This window comes from Corvus kubaryi, unplaced genomic scaffold (assembly GCF_017639235.1).
Source record: "Corvus kubaryi isolate FWS band 111438036 unplaced genomic scaffold, C.kubaryi_AGA036_p1.0 split1-131, whole genome shotgun sequence".
Classification (NCBI taxonomy): Eukaryota; Metazoa; Chordata; class Aves; order Passeriformes; family Corvidae; genus Corvus; species Corvus kubaryi.
The window spans coordinates 3,781,619-3,801,042 of NW_024582073.1; the positions used below are offsets into that span (position 1 = coordinate 3,781,619).

Consider the following 19,424-nt stretch of genomic DNA (forward strand, 5'->3'; position numbering starts at 1 on the left):
AATAAATCTATAATATATTACCATGTGGCAATTAACAGCTGGGAACCTACATCAAAAAATACTCAGCACCATCAGGGGTTTCTACCGAACAATGCCAAATCCACCTACTCATGCAGTATGGACTAGAAAAGTCTGGCATTTCACTCCTATCGCCTTGTACTCAAAATCTACTTGCACAATAATAGGGCAGCCATCTTAATTATGTAGCTCTCTAAAACTGCTGTTAACAAAAGGGGGTTGGGGGTTCTTTTTTTTTTGGAGGGGATGGGGGTGGGGATGTGAACCTGAGCAGCTCCATTAAAGGTCAAGAAATCACACCAGCTGAAGATGTGCCCTGCACTGCAACCACTGACCATGAATTAAGCCTAGGAATGGAGTAACTCTGTGCTAACGAGGCAATCAGCCTCTTCTAGCCCTGCTTCTGTTGGCAGTTCCACTACTGATTTTCTGAAGCCAGGTGCTTTTTATCCCCAGCACTATAAACTGCTACAACCTACTACAGATGGATAGGGATGGTATGTCTTGGAGGGAACAGGAAAGTTGTGTAAACAATCTATTATCATCTAGGTCTCAAAAGATTCATTTAAACTTCACTAGACAAGCATTTTTATTTTATGTGCAAACTGGGCTTATCCTCTTCCTGTCTACATTATTTAACACACCGTTCATATATATTCTCATGTCAGTGAACAGGAAAAGTAAATATGACAGCTGACCAGATATGCACTGGATTTTTAGTAATTTAATCTTAGCTTCCCAGGCTTATCAAAAAGATATATGTATCTTCAGGATTTGATATTTTAGAACTTTACATGATATTGACACTCTCACAAATCCCTCTGACTTTTATATACACATAACCAATGAAAAACTACAGCAAAGGAAATTAAGATAAAGTACTTGTGAGAGCTAACACATAAAACTTCACCTGCACCTGAGAAACAAATTACATTATTTTTAAAGCAAAAGTAAAAAATACTGTCCAAAATCTGTGCTGTCACTTGCTCCCAAATACAAACATCAAATGACAGAATATGCAGAGCTTGTTTGGTACATAGTTTTTTGCCCATTAAGAACTCTACTCCCAGGTAAATAGCACTGGGACCATGCTTGCTCCCAGTTCTGCAGCATGCACTCTATCAGTGTACAGTCAAGTACGATTTTAGACATAATGTCTATGTCTCATAGGACTTCAAGAATAGGGATCAAAGTGACACGCTTTTAGCATCTGAAGAATGAAGACCAGACTTTCTACTGAGAGGATATTTCTCATAAAAGATGCCCTGATCCTTGTTTTATAAAAAGATTTTATTTCTCAATAGAAAAGTATATTTTAAAACACAATTATTCGCTAAAAGCAATATAAAACTCTACAGTCTTAACTTCGTAAAAGTTTAACAAAACATAAATATTGTCTACCACTTACATTCCTATATACAGACCTTGCATTAGCTAGTTAAATAGTTGAGAGATAATAATTCAAAATTGAATGGCACACAACTACAAGATTCAAATTCCATGTCACACTGCACAATCACAGTAACACAAGGAACAGTTTAAAATCCTCAGTCACTGGATTCTGCTTTGTTCTCTTTATAGCTATGTTCCTCTTCTCTCTGCAATAATGCACCAGTTTCCATGGTCGTAGCAGGAAGAAAGTATCTGAAGCTCAGGTACATTCTCTTCTACCAGAGAACACAGCTCCCCCTCCCGAAAAACATGGTAATAACGCATGAAGGCCTTTGTATCCAACATGGCATCACTTTGGTCCCCAACAGACACTGCTGAATCCAAAGCTGAGTCAGTGGAGTCAGTTGTTGAAGTTCTTTTGAAAAACTTGGTGGCATCAGACTTACCAGCACCATCTTTATTACAACCACAGATGCAGTCCCTGTCTTCCACTGGGCCATTTAAAAATGAAGTTTTGTCACCCTTGCTCTGAGCTACACTTTGGGGCCCTCCATTTAAACTTAAATCCTTCAGTGCATCTGTGGCTGGCGACCACTGTGGTTTTTTGAGAGACAGGCTTTCCACAAACACATCATCATCATCTAAACTTTGTTCATTTAACAGTGCCCCATGGTGACCTAAATCCAAACTGCAGTGTCGTGAATGCTGAATGGGTGTACTGTTTGCCCACACTCCTTCATGTTTCAGGTGCTTCATTTTGTCACTTTGCTTTCTCAGGGCTGATTCATCAAGAGATCTGGAGAAAAACCATGAGCGGAAAGATCTTCCTAGAGCACTACAAAATCTGTTTTCTTCTTCAGAAATTTTCATGCAGCAGGCTCCGAGTAAGCAATGGTCCATATTGTGGGAATGTTTTGAATCAGTTTCTGGCTGCAGATTGTTTTGGTAGCTGCACTCAGAGATGACAAGCTGTGCAGGGTGTATGTCTTGGCCCTTTGCAGTATGCACAAACTCACCCTTATCTCCAGATTGATTTGATTCTGACAAGTGGCGTGAGCACAAGGCCTTGTTCCATGGAACAAATACGTCTTGTTTCTCAAAGCGACGATTCTTTTGTTCCATAGCCCAAACATAAATCATTATTTGGCCTCCAGGTGTCAATACCCTTGCCATTTCCTTTATTGCTTTGATTCTTCTTTGTTTAGTTGAGAAATGATGTATCACTGCAAATACAAGAAAGGTATTATGTATTGAATATTAGTAAGGACAAAGCATTTTCATCTTCAACCTGTTCTACATGTTCAATCATTTCAGTTGCTTCATTCTAAATATCACTTGCTGAAAGTCAGCAACAGTGCTGAATTTATAGGTACCACAATGGAAGTTTACCTCAGAATGCTCTCTTTTATGATTATGTTCAATGGATAAAAACAGGAAAATCTGAAAGAAGGAAATTAATCTCATCCCAAAAGCAGGGATTCAAGAAAAGTCAGGCATATAAGCTGGAGGTTTCTGTTTCTCTGCATAACCCATAACACATTATAACATGACAAGCTTTCACTTAAATGCCTACCCTTTAGGTGAGTTAAGCAGTATCAAGTTCACTTCAGTTTTTGCCACAATTTTCAGACTTACCTGACTGAAAACAGAAAATCTTTTCACCATGTAACAAATACAGCAAAATGCAGTATCAGTAAAAAGATACTTTGAACTCTTATATCAGCACACTTTCAAAAGAGCTAGTGAGAAAATTTAGACAAATATTCACCACTAGTTTAATATTGTAAAATTAAATTTCATTTTTGTAAAAAAGGATGTCTATATTGCATATATGTTATGCTAGTAAAAAATAAAGTCAAATTTAAAATAAAACTTTTGATCACTATATTTGGGGTTTTTTTCCAGGACAATTTCCACATTTTCAAATTTCACTCCAATGTGAAATGAAGCTACATTTCAAGATTTCTACATTATTTCTATCTTCCTATTCACCTGGTGTACGAATGGGCCAATTTTAACAGTCAGAGAATAGCTAAGACAACTATTTTCTCTCTAAACTCCCAGAAGCATTAACTTGTACTGAGCTTGGACACATCGGGCATGTTGTTCTATATGTGATCAGTACTAGATTTGACTCAATCAGTGATGTAAAGAGGACTGATTCCATAATTTTTTTCAAGTGGACTTGGAGCCAGCCACTTCTACATGAAAAACATTCAATCTGCCCATACAACAGCAGATAATAGCGTATGTTCTTAGCTGAAGACATCTCTATACATTCAGAAAAATTTGATTATATGTGCTGCTTGACAGTAGCCAATTCTAGTTGTAGAAAGAGTGTTAGTTCAACACTGCAGTTAGGAAAACTGCATCCAACTAGCCCTGTCTTTATTCAAAACAATGATTAAATTACCAAGGGGGAAAAATGCAGCTTTATTATCACATGCCAAGAAAAGCATTCTTGGCAGTTAATATTAACTAGGCCCTCACAAGCTGTTGAGAATACAAAATAGACAACGCTGAGAAGAGTTCCCCATCAGTGTTTGTTTCCAGGTACTCCTGACTCCAATGAATCTTCCCTCAAACTTTGAAAAAAAAAAAATTAAAAATCAGGTTTTTTTGCACAGGATAGGGAGAAGGGAACTGGTATTTTCTCCTGCACTGGAGTTAGGCCTTATATCACCACAGAACCTCCTGCAAAATTTTATCAAAACTGACAGAGACAGCATATGCATACAAACTTAGTTTACCAGAAAGAAATTACAATCAACCAACAGAACCTGTGCAAACTCTTTAATGGGTTAAATATTCCTTCTGGTTAGAATCACTCTGGTGGTTCTGCAGAAAAATCGATCCTATAAACATGATTATACCAGCAAAGCCAAGAAGAGTACTTGACTACGTACATAAATACCTGTTATTCTCTGTAATGGGATGAAAACCACTTTATTTAGAATCAGATGGACAAAGGCATACCATGTCTCTATTCAAGAGGGATTAAAATCCATTACTGTTAAATGTACTGAAATAGCACATGAACTTTTAAACTTGACAGGCTTATAATTGATATAAATACTAGATAGGTATGCTATCCTTCAGAGTCAACTGGTCTGAAATTATGCTACAAGGCCTAACATGTGGGTAGGGCTCACTGGTTAACTAGCCAACGTGAAAGCAAAGTAATACGATTACTGCTTGTGTATTAGTCACCCTTTCCTTCCACCTGTTTATGTGAAAGATACATTTTAGGCTACATTTGTATCACACTTCAAGTAGTCTGTTGATTGCTATCAGTAATAATTAACATGCTTTATACTTTTGCTGATGCATTAAAAAACCCTGCAAGAAGCTCAGTCAAGACTAGAGCTAAAAAATGTAGACTGTAACTGGGTACTCTTAACTATTTTTTTGCAATTTATACTTCTCAAATTATGAATAATATTTTCAAAAAGAGAGGTCAGAATAGTTAAGATGCTGAGATGCTCTGTTCCTTTTAGACAAGAAGCGCTTGTATGACTCCGAGTTCTTACTTCATGACTAAGGGAAATCTGAATTCATCACAGGTAATAGTTAACATGAGTCTCAAGTTCTGCTATAAAGTTTTCATTTCAATGCATTTGTTGATCAAAACAGATCCTATGGAGAAACCAAGAGTTTGTCTTTACCACCTAAGCAACCATGTTTAGATTAGTTTTCACTTGTTTAAAATGCATGCTGGAAGGAAATCTTTTCTCTACCACATATAAACAAACAAGTGATACACGTATTTCCTTGGTCAACAGCGCCTCTTGAGCAATGGAGTTTTGTTTTTTCATGTTGACTACATTAATTTCAGTTATATCTCCTGTGATTCTAAGGAACTGCTTCAAAACAACTAACTGAAATGAAGCCATATGGAAAGAAAAGAGCACTCAGAAATTCTCATTTGCTGGGGCCAGAATGCAAGTGTGTTGTCTTACCTCCAATTGAAATGACTGCATTGAAGCACTGATCCCTAAAGGGAAGGTTAAGGTTGTCACACACCAGGACTTCATCACCTTTCTTCCTTGCAATCTCTACCAGTGCTTCACAGTAATCACAGCCCAGATTATACACTTGACTGTTGACACTGAGATACTTTCCAGTTCCACAACCTAAAGAAAAGCATACTAGGTCAGAAGACATATATTCCAAACATTTGCTTTCCCTCCCAAAGCAGTGAAAATAATACGAAGGCTTTCCTAATCCTAAATTTTCCTGGAAAGCAAAGTGAGGTTTTGTGCCTACTAGCCTAACTGCTGCAGGGTTCATTTGGACTGTTGAAATTGTATGTTCCCACTATTAGGATTGTAACAGCATGAACATCGCCAACAAAAATACTCATTACACAGCCCTGTATAATAGCAGGTTATCTGTCTTTCTGTGGGTAGTAAGGATAAGTGCAGGTGGGAGGAGGAAAGAGTGGTCCTCCATGGCCACTACTGTACATCTTAGAGAATAAAAACCCAACCATGCTGTTTCATACTGAGTCTTTATATAGCCTGGCATGCCATTTCCAACAATGAACATAAACAGGCACCCAGGAGAGCGTAAGAAAAAAGACAAGCATTATGGCCCCTTTCCCCAGTACCGTTCCAGCTTCCAACTACTTTCTGTTCAGGGGATTTCCTGAAGCCAGTGTGCTTTGTCTTTTCAGTGATCTGCAATAGACCTCTTTCCCCAGTCCCTCCACAGTCTTTGCTAAACCCCATGCAGTACCTCTCCAGTGCACCCCATTTCTCTCCAAAAAGTCCTAAACCATAAATGCCACTGACACAAGTCAGAGTGGAAAATTTTTACTTTATATACAAACTCGAAAATAACCATAAATCATAGAAGTTCTTTCCATACTGCAAGCACATCCTCTTTTTGTCTTTGTGCCAGTGCATTATAATCCATGTAAATGTAATGAACTGTTCCAGATTGTCTTCTACCTAGAAGTCTGTCTTCTCAAGGACTGTGCTGTACTAAATTGAAATCTTCCAGAGGATCCCTCAATGCCTTATGCATAACAAGCACTTTTCAAAACTATATTGGGAACTGTTCACTGTGGTTCTGGGTCACTAGTGAGGAATAATTTCTGAAAGTTGACAGTCAAGCAACGGGGTAGCAGCTTGGCAAAGAGAATCATCTCAGAATTGGTAATTCAATTTAAAGGCCTGGAGTTATCTTTAGAAACATCACTGCTTCTTGCAGCGCTGCTGCTCTCGGTGATGTTAATGTGCACCATTATCTAGAAAGACAGCACAGGAACTACTGCAGAACAGAACAGCACTTCAGTGTTGAAAAGGAGCATATTTCTAAGCTAAAAGCAAGCACTATTCTTTGAAGTAACACTTGAGAGAAATGGAAAATACTAATATTGCTAATGCAGCTCAAGGAATATATGCAATAAAACATGAGGCTCTGCATGTTAGAAAACACAAATTTTAAAAATTTGTATAAATTATTATTCATTATAATGTTTGCAGAGGAACACATTTATTCAACCATCACTAATTTGGAAGATTCAGTTGCTTAATACATGGCTTTTGGTGTAGTGCTTTTTAATCACTGTGAGCTGTTCTGGAAGTATAGGGTCCTCTCTGGAATGAAGCAGAATAGTGTCAATAATCCCAGTACTCTAAAAAGCTACATTTGCCAGAGATTCACTTTTAAAGGAGTCATCAAGAGGGTGAATTCCTTCATGAAGCTAACAACGGCCAAGCTATTTTCACGTGTTTTGATCAATGAAAAATAGTAAGGCAAATAGTCAAAATGATATTTTAATAAAAGGTAGCATTAAATTGAAAATAAAATTACCAATTAAAGATCTCACTTTGAAAATTTTAGTACCAGTAGGCACTAGTGCCTCTTTAGTGCAACTCCTCCTTAAATACATGCCAAAACTAAACACAATAGGCAAATTCCTGTAGATATTATTACACCCCATAAAAGAAGAGACCTTGTGTGCCTAAATGGGAGTATTCTCATTGGCAGCTCTAAGGACTGACCTTCTCTCCAGATGAGACTGCAACAACGTGACTTTAAGCTTTCTGCAATCATTGCTGATAAAACCTCAAAGAACTTCAGCTAAGATTCAAATATCTTCTATTGAGGTGGCAACAATTTTGGCTGAGAAGTATCAATCTAACTCTCAGTTATACTCAGTGAGTGTATGCCATAGGATATTTCCCGAGATTATTACTGAAAATGGTGCAGACACATAAAAATAAAAAAACATATTCAAAATAACATCAATCAAGTATTTTTGGTGGAGTGCTCAACAGCAGCAGGAGAGCTACATATCATCTTCTGATTATGGCCTGCAGAATATTCAAATAATGTTTTTCTCTTATAGGATAAAGCAGATACATAATTTATTGTTCACATTTATTAAACCTTGCTGTGTAAAAGCATTTTATTTTAACAGTTTAAACAGTAAGGAAAATACAATGGTGCAAACGAGCATCTGTTTTGCAATGATGTGCTGTATAGGACTGAAGTCATAATGCAAGCAAAGGGAAGATTCCAGCACCTGGAAACCCCCAGAAAGTCTGCAAGAGCAACAGAAAATCCAGGTATAAATGCTACATGCAGGGAAGAAAATGCCATAGCAGGAAAATGAGGCTTTGGTGTCCATATTTAGGATCATAGGGAGACTCTCAGATTTTTTTTTTTAAATATATTTTTAATAGCAATCACATCAGAAGATTTCTCTTAATAAAAAGCCTTGCGAGGAGGAGCTTTAGAACAAATGAATAGAACAAATGAAAACCAATAAATTGCAGACTGGTAGTACTTAAACCAAGAGAGCTAAAGAAACTGAAATATGAAATAATCGAGCTATTTACATTATTTTTTCAAAAGGGCTCCAGGGGCATGACAGACCATTAAGCCAGTGGGGACATGGACAGATTAAGACTTAGCTCAACAAAAACAAGGGAAAAAATTTATTTACTGTCCACCTGATACATAGCCAAAGAATTAAAAGAAGTGATGTAAGGCATCTAGCATTCACGCTTAAAAACAATTTAAAACCAGACTTAAGTTAAAAAAGCAGTTGATCTGAAGGCTACATATGACTAACATGTAAACTAATAAAACTTACAAACAATCTTTCACGCCACCTCAAAGAATGGCTTACCTATATCAACAACGAGACTGCCAGGCTTTTGTTCCAGCAGGAAGTTCCGAACACGAGGCCATGCTTTGGTCTGCAGATCGCTAAAGTAGGTAGCTGTATTTTCATACACACTGTGCACGTGCTGCTTTTCTAGCTGGGTAGCCTCATGTTCCATCCTGAAAACATAATGAAGATTATGTACAACAAAACACAAACTGTCACAGCATAGACTTTACATTTTATAGGCGTGCATAATTCAGGACCTTGTACATTTACATTCATAAAATTATTACATCCATCTAACAGCCATATTTATAAAATAGTCTTTACTCAAAGGATCTGATTTTATTTCATGAAAGTCAGGAAAAAATGTGAATGCATCATCTCGCCTGTGAAGCATTATGTAACTGCACATGCCTATTCAATAATAGGCACATTCCCAGGCTCATCAATATAGTAAAAGCTTATCTGGTGCAAAAGAGAACCCATATTCAGTGGAAGTGCAGAATGGTTATAAAATCATAGAATCATTTAGCTTGGAAAGACCTTTACAATCATCAGTCCAACCAGTTAAGAACAGGATGTTAAGAAACAACTTTCCTGTCGTTGCCGATGTGAATAGGCAGGCAAGCTACTACTATGTTACTTGAAATATAGCCTGGTCCCTGAAACCTAAGCCCCTAAATCACATGTAAGGGATTTGTGATTTATCAACCCTCTAGAAGTGATGAGCTCACTAAAATTTTTCAGCAACAAAACCTCGATTTCCCTACTCCCACTCCGCTATCTTCATGTCTTACAAAGTATTTTAGTTTAGTGATTTGAGAAGTGGTATCTTCCTAAACTTTAAGTATTACCCCTAAGCTCATGCAGAACACCAAGTGGATGCAGACACTGAATCCCTTCATACAGAATCTTACATCTTTCTTAATATATCCTCTCATCCAAGGACCAACCAGGTCAGGTTTGAATATCTGATGAAGGCTGATGAGACTACGTTTCAAAGTGTTAAGGCATTCTTCAAACTAATTCAAACTGCCTGTTTATTTGGGAAGTATTTCTTCCCGTTATTAAAACAAAACTTATTCAGCTGTCCAAGAACTCAGTAGAGATTAAAGCCTGTTTTCAAACATCCAACAGACTAAGCAATGTATTATCAAGATAAAACTACAAAAGTGACTCCTTTGACTGCATTTGAAAAGGTCAGAAGCAAAGACTTTAATTTACTTTCCTTGATTTTCAAATAATATACATTTTGGAACCATAATAAAAATTTCTTCTTCCGGTCACTTTTAGTACTGAAATACATTAGTATGAGAAAATAGATGAGAATATATGAGAAATGATGGTATCTATGAGAAAAAAACCATTTATTTTTTAAAATATATGTGTAATAAATAATGTGAGCTGTCACCTCAGCTGTTCTATAGACACAATCTGTCCTACACCTGTCCTGCAAATACAATCTTTTTAATTTAAAAAACAGGAGTTAATCCCAATGACTGAAAAAAACAACATCTTTCAAGTGAATGTTTACAGAATAGTATGTAAGGCTTGATCCATTTCACTGGTACTGTGTAAGAGGTGGGGACAAATTGTTAACAATTGTTACAGTCTATTCTACCTGTAGTATCTATGAATATCTTGCTTCAAAACATTTATGGTCAATATTTTCACAAACCTTACTTTATCTTTTTTCTTTGATCCACAATTTTCTTTTATGATGCATTAGCTCACCTTTTCCTAGGTGCATATACACATATACATAAAAACTAATTTCAGGAAAAGTATAATACATTGCTAATAGGCACATTTTCAGTGTCATTGAAAAGTGAAAAGCTGTAACAGACTGAACAAGAGAAACAACATAGACTTGAAATTATATTACATGTGCCAGAAGTTACTCAATCAGAACTTTTCTCAGAATCCATTTCAAGTTATGTTGTGACATAGAATGGGTTAGCTGCAGTAGTTTCAAGTAAGTATTCTTTACAGTCAAAAGCCCAATCCTTTGTTTTTATTTGATCCTTAAATAAAATAAATTAGGCGTTTCATGTCTCCAGCTGTCTTTTGTCTATGCCTCAAAACATACTCTGTTTTGTTGTTCAACTGCCTAGGAATCCTCTATTTATATGTAGTAATTCCAAAGACTAAAAATCTTTTTTTTTGTTGCCTGATAAGCTTCTTGCTCTAATTTATATTTCATGTTTAGTTACCATGTGGTTCAGCATATCCAAGTGCTTTCTTTTATCTTTCCACTTGAAGCTCTTTGTTCAATCTTTGCATTTCTTAAAAAAACAGAAAAGGCAGAATGTTTCAACCATTCATACTGAATTCCAAATGCTATCTTTTTTTCTCTATTTTCCTAAAATGTCTACATTGAATTCCAACACAGACTGAGATCTGGCTTAGTTTCTTATCGAATCTAAGACCATTAAGTTCTTCCTTTAACTTTCTTGTTCACTGGAACTGGTACTGAGTCTTCAGCTAAGCAGGACACGCTGGAGACTTCCATGTATTACAACACAGCATTAGAGATTATTTTTAGATATACTTAAAAATATTGTCAAGAAAATGATTTACTTATAATAGAAAAACAGTAGTATACTAAAAGACAAATAATTTCATGCACCATTTTGTAACAATTTCCATTCCTCCTGATTATTATATTTGGCAAGTAATTAAGGCACATGATGAAATTAAACTTGCCAATTTGACTTTCCAGTCGAGATCCATAATACTACCAGGTTTTACTTTGCAGCACAGCAGGAAATGTCCTAGCAATTAACCTCTTCATTTCAATGTTTACAAAATGCAAGGAACCTGTGGAGTCTGTCCAGACATGCAGCTGTACCACTTTTACACAAGTATACTGTCACCAAAAAACCCCAGAAACCTAGACCCATGTAACTTTACAAAACAAACTCAATGCCTCTGTTTCTCTTTCTAAACAAAAACAACCAATACAATTTCTTTGCTTTGGAAGTACCAGTCAGTGCCTCTGCTGGACATGAATTGTAGAAAACGTTCATTTCATCCAACTTCTGGATTTAGCTTCCAGGATAATTGGAAAGTCTGTCTTGCAAAGTAGGTAATTAAAATCTGCCCAGAAATCCCACTGCTTCAGCATCTGCTCCAGTTCTCATTTAAGCTACCTAGAAGCTGTCTGCTAAGACCAGCAAAGAGAAAAGAAGCAGAAGGTAGTAGTTATGGACACTTTTCCCATGCTCAATTCTTCTTCTCTTGTGCTTATGCTCCTGTCAAAGGGGTCATGCAGAGGCTTAGAGCAGAGATGGGAGTAGGCAATAAATTGGCACTGAGCTCTTCAGTCACTCTGCAGCAAGTCTTGCCTAGTCCGCAAAACGTGAATGCAGCTCAACAAACGTCCACCTCCTGCAAACAAGCAGCTTGGATAAAAACTGAAGAGCAGGATTCTCTTCCCTTTCAGTGATTCCTGGTCATCTTCTTGCTCATTCGTTCATGAGACTACAACAGGACCTTGCTGCAGCTGATCTATTAAATGAGGAAACTCGATGAAAACTGTATTGTCAGTTCGGCCAAATTTGCAGGGAATGGATCACCAGTCCATCACATATAACTGTGGTACACAAACAAATTGTTTGAAAGTAAATAGGTTATAGTCCATTGACTTTTTCCTACACTGCTTTTTCCCCCTCTGTTAAAAAAAACCCAAAACCAACCAAACAAAAAAAACCCCCTAAAATATTACAGCTTCCCAGAAGGTAAAAGGAATTGTACAAAGACAATATATATTTTCATAGCTATATATTTCACTAAGAGTTCTCTGACCCTAAGATAATCTAATTTCCTCCCCTTCCATTAACATTTTGCAACCTTTTAGATAATTAACTTTTCAAGGATACTGCTTTAATAAAAGTCATGTTGCTTGGATATTTTTTATCGCTGCTGAAGTAAGAAAGATGTTTAATCAAGTGACCTTGAAATGAAAACAATCAAAATTAATAACCCCCATTTCCAACATTAAAAAAACATCATGTTTGGGTGTTTTGGGAGTTTTTTTGGGAGGGGGAGTGTGTTTGAATTTTTGTTGTTGTTTTTGAAAGCATTTAATTTACAATGTTGACTAATGGTACTAAATACTTCATCCTCAAGTGGACAAAATACTTGCTGGCTCCCAGATGCATGGGGTGTCCTGACACTGAAGCACAGGTGGTAGTGTTCAGCCCAAAAACACTGCCTCTGCCAGAGTATACCAAAAGCTTTTCACACTTACCTGCAGTTCTGAATCACTTGAAAGCCTCCTCACCTACCTCAAGTTACCTCCTCCCAGTCACCTATGATTTTCATCTTCCATCCCCTTTTCATTTATTACACCTTCCTCCATCTCCTGTAGCATGTGCTATGTCAGCATGACTATTTAACTTGATGTAAAATACTGTGAAGTCTTGACCTGGCTCATGTTCAGTCCCTCCTTGCCTTTATATCCAGGCCAAACACAATACCTGGTATATGCCACAAAACTTTTGTCAATGGCGTCTTTGACCAACCTTTAATTTTCCTCCATTGCTCCTCTTTGGCTTGAAATCAATTGCTCTTGATTAATTTGAGCCACAGGCTTCCTTGTCTTCTCTCTTGCAACAGCCTATTTTCTCTAACCTTTTGATGAGCAGCATGAATTCACTCAATTCAGTGCAAGATTTCAGCCTATCAATGAAGGCCCCTCTTAGATACAATTTTTTCACACGCTGATGGGAATCCTCAATATCATTTTGGGTAAGAAGAACTGCTTCAAAGATCTAGGAATTTCAGCACAGTTGTGTCTCTCTTTGTTGCCACAGCAACATAAATCTTGATTACACATGCAACTCCAGCTATGGATGCAACAACCTAATTAATCGCTTAAATGGAACAGAATAAATCACAAGGGCTAGGTCCACATCCTCAATACCATGCTCTCCAGCAATAACATGTGCACTTGCAGCTGTTACTAGCACCTAAGTGAAAGATGGGGCAGTCCAATTTGCATTTTCCCCTTCATCTCTAGAACAGGGAGAACTAAACCAAGAGAGCTGTTCTCCCTATTCAGCAAGAAATGCTTCCAGTTTACTTTCCAGACTTATCAGTCTTTTCATTCAAATATAGGTAGCCATGAAAAACTAAGTGTACAGCCCCAGTGGACACCTCTAAACCACAGTATTTTTTTCCAAGCAAAGACAAAAATCCAATTCTTCTCCAACAACAAAACGTCACTGCAGCCCTTCTCAAAAACAAACCTAAGATTTATCAGAACTTGGCTCACCTTTGGATTGAATTTATAAATCAAAGCAGCAACTTCCACTCTGATTGACAGTGATTTCTTGTTTCAATAATGCAAACAACAAATTGCCAACATACTAAATGGTTTCCAAATATGAATCACTACACAAAGCATCTGTATTAGTAAACAAATGATAATGAATCAAAGCAATAGGAATGCTGTCATGAACAGCTAAACTAGCTGCAATGGAAGTTTAGCAAGAGGATACAATAGGAGAAGATTTGCTTACATAAGGCTAACAGTTGCTCCAGTAATTAATTTCAACCATGCATGAACCATTATCATCCCATGAAAATGCACAGCCTGAAATCAGAGCAAGGGGAGCTCCATGCAGCATTACTAAGACCTCTTTGGGCTGAAATCCTGATTCAAAACCCTTCCTCCAGAAAAATTCGGGAAATTCTGAAATGAAAAATAGAGTGCTGGGACACATTTGACAAGAACCACTGTTAGCTGAAACACTAACTGTGAAACGAGCATTTTAAAGTAATTTCATTGATTGAAATTAAGTCACTATCATTTTTTCTTACTAAAATACATAGAACTTCGTCCCAGCTAAACATTGAAAGGACTGAGACTGCTCTTGCAAGACCTTGGACAAAATAAGCTTATAGTTCAAGCTCTAGTAACTCAAAATGACAGCCATTCACTGTCACATTCACTTTGTCAGCTTTATTTTCCAGTTCAGACAAAACCTAGTACTATTCACTGCACATTCTTGGATCAGTTAATCATTTAATATTCCCCTTGTTGTTTCACATTTAGGGTCATAGTCTATGCACCTGAAACGTTGCACTGTAAACAGATTTATTTTCACCAAGTACATAAACTCCATTCTGTAGATAGGTAACATTCTGCTAAATGAAAATGCACAAACATGGACCCTTGGCCATTAGAAAACCCTGAAAGGAGGAACATACTCGTACAGAAGTTTCACAGTCCCTTTATGTGTTTGTTCATCTTTGCTATCCCTGCAAAATCACAAACCAGCTCCCAGCACAGAGTCTCTTCCTACTGAAGTCCCACACAGTCAAAAACCCGTGATGATGGATGTGCACTGAAGTGCATCTTCAGATCCTGCACAGAAACACTCTGTACAGACATTAGAGGAGAAAGGAGGACAGGGAAAAATTTGGCCTACTAAGCAAGAAGGAAAGTCTAATAATAAGTGGTGCTGAGAAGAGCAAAGCGTTTAGGTTTTTCTTCTTCACTATTCACGTTAATCGGCACCAGGTGTCAATATATCAGTGACAAAGGGATAGGAACTTAGGGAGAGAATACGTTAGGGTTTTTAATTTCAGGGTTTTCTATACAACTAGCCTAATAAACAGTACATAGGGAACTGATTGCACTGGTCTCAGATTAGCCAGTCTCAGAGCCACAAGAAATTAGTTTTGAGAAACTGTGGGCAACATGTACAATCCCTGGTCTCATCATATTGCAGTAAAAAAACTAGGGACAGTTGTTTTAGATTTTAGAAGTTACAGTAGAAGGTTGGTACCATTTTGAAGAGGATATTTAGAGTGTTGTTATCAAAATTTACTATCACACTGGAAGGATACCCTGAGCAAACCTGGCCAGAAATATGCTTTGGACACTCCTCAGTAATTTCCTTGTATGATGGACTAGAGAGTAGAATTACACCTGCAGACAGACCAAATCATCAGGGTTAAAATGAACTGGACAATGGTATCAGAATTCAAATATTTAAACAGATCAAAAAAGACAAAAGCAAAGCATTATTTTTACATAAGAATAACCAACTCCACAAAGAAAGACTGAAGGAGGCAGGATGGGATGTCTGGCAGCAGTTCTACAGAAGTGGATCTGGCTCTATAACATTTCACAGATTTAACACCATAAATGCTATTTTGTTATGGTGGTTTTAGCAATATACTGTTGCCAAAAGAAAAAAACAAACAACAAATCCAAAACCAAAATCAGGACCAGCACACAGAAATAGGGCAGATACCTGCAAGTTACATAAAAATTTCCTTCTCCTACATTCAGCACTACTGGCATATCAGTTTGAGCATTATGTTCAATTTCAAGCAAGAATAACGTAGCCGAGAACAATTATGAGATATTGTGTATCTCTAAGAAATCAGAAATCAAGTAAACCCTAGGGACAGAGATTTGTTTCAAAGTGTTTGTCCAGAATGAGAGAGCACCATTTCATACAAGAAGGGCTGTTGCAAAGCAGAGCGAAAAACCTGTTTACCAAAATTGAAGGGTAAACAAAAGATAGTGGCTTAATCTTCAACAAGAAAGATACAGATAGGGCATTTTAAACAAAAGAACAGAAAAGCACTGGAAATGACTGTGGACTGGGTAGGACACGGAGCCTCCATCAATGGGGTCTTAAAAATCTAAGTCAGTTAAGCACCTGTCAGGAAATACTCTGTGCCCTGCATCAGTATCTCAAAGCCCCTGGCCGTGCCAATCTATCTAGCTTTAAATTCAGCTATTTTTTCTCCTTGGTCACTGTATCCCTCGAGCATTTGTATACAATTATCATGTCTCCTCATTTTCCAGCAGTTAGGCAAGCATTAAATATTTAGTTCTTTTCATCCTCCCTGATCAATCCGTCAAGGTGGTCTTTTACAAGTATTGTAGTCATTCTCTGTATCCTCTCCATATATCTTGATTCTTTAGGCCAAAGTATAGTCACAGGAGTATTTGTTTCCTGAATGTCATTCTACAGTTTTGGAATTATGGTTTCCTAAATTTCTTCTGTTTCCTCACACTCTGGGTTTGTATTTAGAGTACTATTTTCAGTTGGATTAGTTTTAATTTATGTAGTATAATTCTCCTTTTGTTTTTACTCATAGAGCACATTACTGTTGGTGCTTACATGGAACTTGGTGTAATATACAAAACCTCCCCATTTAAAATGATTTACAAACTGACTTAAGACATTCAATTACTTGAAAACATATCTTGTGCTGAAATCCTAGAGACAGAAAGATAATTAGCACATTATCAAGTAGGATCTCAAATGGAGGCTGCCAATGGTTACCTTTGATCTCAAGATGAAATAGAAAACGTTGCAGAATCAATTACAGTAATTACAGAACTACTAAGTGGTTTCTTTTGATACATTTTATAAACTACTCTTGATTATCATGTTTATTACAACTGAGCATATAATTTCCTATCTTAAAATATTCATATACAAATGTATTCAGTGTTCAGCATACTCGCCAAATACAGTTTTAAAAGAAGAACAGATCTTGTGGCAGATAGTACTGTGTATTAAGTTACCTGAGTAGATGACCACCAGAATGTAATCAAAGCCAGTACAACATTTTTGTTATCCTACAAAACTAAAAAAATCTGACTCATACACTTTTATTTTTTTGTACTTTTTAGTTATAGGGAGTTATGTATTTATATTTACTTTCTTGGTAAAGAAAAGGCATCTCACATGTCTGAGGCTAGAGCTCAAAGGTATCTTAAGTACTCTCTAACAGTAACTGGATGCTTATGCAGCTGACAAAGGCTCCTGAAGATACAACAGTAATCCTATCAGGATTCAGATTTAGATTTAGACACAGAAATTACTAAATTACTAAAAGGTTGAGGCATAACCCTCTGTGAAATGTCTTTCACCGACAGCTTCTTCCAGTGGTAGCTGTAGTAGATGGAGCAGTGTGAAAGCCTAGTGGTCCTGAAGTCAAAATACCTAGAGAAGATCCTTTGTTTTCATAAATCACCAGACCTTCACAGAAAGATTATTTAATTTTAAATGCATCATAGTATGAGCGATACCTTTTTACATAACTTGTTATCTCTAAGCCCTCTATTTTAAAGTCAAGAAAGGCCTTTGCACAACACAATTTTTCCTCATCAGCATGGAAAGGTTCCCTGAGGGAGCTGAAATTTCATATAAACACTACTAAAGTTCTCCATTTGGAAAATATTTTAATCCCATGGCCTTTTTAGGTGTAATTTTTTTTCTTAAAATTAGGAAATTATTGTATGATCCGGAACAAAAGTTAATACCTACAAACATCAATATCTGGAGCATCAAAAGAAATATTATCTTAGAAGAAATATGGGTGACAAGTAATTAACTTCTTTGAAATTATTACATGTTGATATGAATGCAAAGTTTTCTTCAAAATGGAATATTTTTCAACAGCAAAACACAAACCAAGTTATACAGCGTCTTTGGTCCAACTGTGTTCTGCTTAAACTTTTCTGAGGAAAAAAAAAATCAGCCAGGATTCTGTGTCACATGAGTTTAAGTCAGTTATATAAAGCCTGGCTGTAACACAAGTATTTATCTTATTTTTCAGTTAGCCTCTTTTTCTCCCAGTCGTTCAGTTGATAATTCTATGTCCCTTTATGAGGGTACATACCAGTGTCTTTACTCTTCATTTTTTCATTTAAAAATTATTTCATAAGCATATAGAAGCCTGAAATATTTTTTCAATCTCTTTAATATTCATAAATTTAATAGACATATGGCCCTCAAGCCATGGTTTTCTATCACACAGGAGTATTCTGTTGCTATCACTACCTATAAACTGGCCCATGTAAATCCCAGTACTGCAAAGACATGGACATCTGCTTAACTTTATGCTGTAAATCACCTTACCAACCTCAGTTAACCTATGAATAATAACTACAGGCAGGAATTTTCAAATAATATTTTTCAGGACTGAGTCTTATGCTGTTTGTACTGTCCCATATTCTGATTCATCCATCCAGAATGGACAGCAGAATACTTGCAAATCAGAGAGTTTGAACGGGAAGTGTTTATCCCTTGATGCAGGGCTGATTTCAAACTCTGTTCAAAGACATGGTCTATAAAAAGCATATATTACTGAAATAAATATATTTATGTACAAGACTGAAAACAAGTTACTAAAACGAAGCCTGGGGTCCATTTAAGGGGCATGAAAAAGTCCTGAGAGGACCAGTTCTGTTAGTCATGGAGAGGCTGCTGAAATTTTTTCTTCTCTCTTTCTCAAGTTTCATGCACAAAATCATAAACTCCAGCAGCAGGCTCCACCTGAGAAACTATATCAGCAAGGACTGTCATCCCTTGCACTACGTCAACACAGCAGGGCTGTTGAATTCTGCCAGAAATTCTTTGCAAAAGAAAAGGCAGGGGTGAGGTGACTCTCTGAGCTCTGGCTGCTCCCACTGAGCATCAGTGGGAATGAAAATCCCTTTACAAACATTCATTAAGCAGCAAACACTCTGCAATGCTGAGAGCTCTATGTGGAGGCAATACCTCAGTATTTCGAATTTTCTAGGAAAGGAAGAAAATAATTATGAACTATTACAGCTTAGGATTGTTCCAGGTCATTGCTCAGGACTGTCTGCCAATGCACAGCACGTACATAATTTTTAACTAATCAGGCAACCACGGAGAAACTTACTATTTCTGTAGCAAATTCCCCTCTGCGTTTCGTAAAAACTCCGCTCCCCAGCTGCTACACCAAATTCAGCTCCAGCATCCACGCTAGTTCCCAGCCCTGCAACCCGCGCCTCCGTTCAATTAAAATGTCACACTGGGGGGGGGGGGGGGAAGACGACACACCACACGTGCAAAAAAAAAAATAAGTGCAAACACTCTGC

At 37.1% G+C, this 19,424-nt stretch overlaps 1 protein-coding gene across 3 annotated transcripts in view; it reads right to left on the bottom strand.

Moving 5' to 3' along the window:
• Positions 1-715: 715 nt before the first annotated feature.
• Positions 716-19,424, bottom strand: part of TRMT9B (tRNA methyltransferase 9B (putative)) — a 119,253-nt gene continuing 100,544 nt past the window's right edge. The window contains exons 1-4 of one of the 3 annotated variants that reach the window (XM_042052981.1): positions 19,226-19,315; positions 8,555-8,709; positions 5,370-5,543; positions 716-2,633 (exon numbers count right to left, since the gene is read on the bottom strand). In XM_042052981.1, the coding sequence (XP_041908915.1) occupies positions 1,600-2,633; positions 5,370-5,543; positions 8,555-8,708 (1,362 nt within the window). In that variant the 5' untranslated portion in view covers position 8,709; positions 19,226-19,315 and the 3' untranslated portion in view covers positions 716-1,599. Of the gene's footprint in view, positions 2,634-5,369; positions 5,544-8,554; positions 8,710-10,749; positions 11,114-19,225; positions 19,316-19,424 lie in introns of those variants that run through there. The other 2 variants (XM_042052982.1, XM_042052980.1) reach the window with 2 other exon arrangements.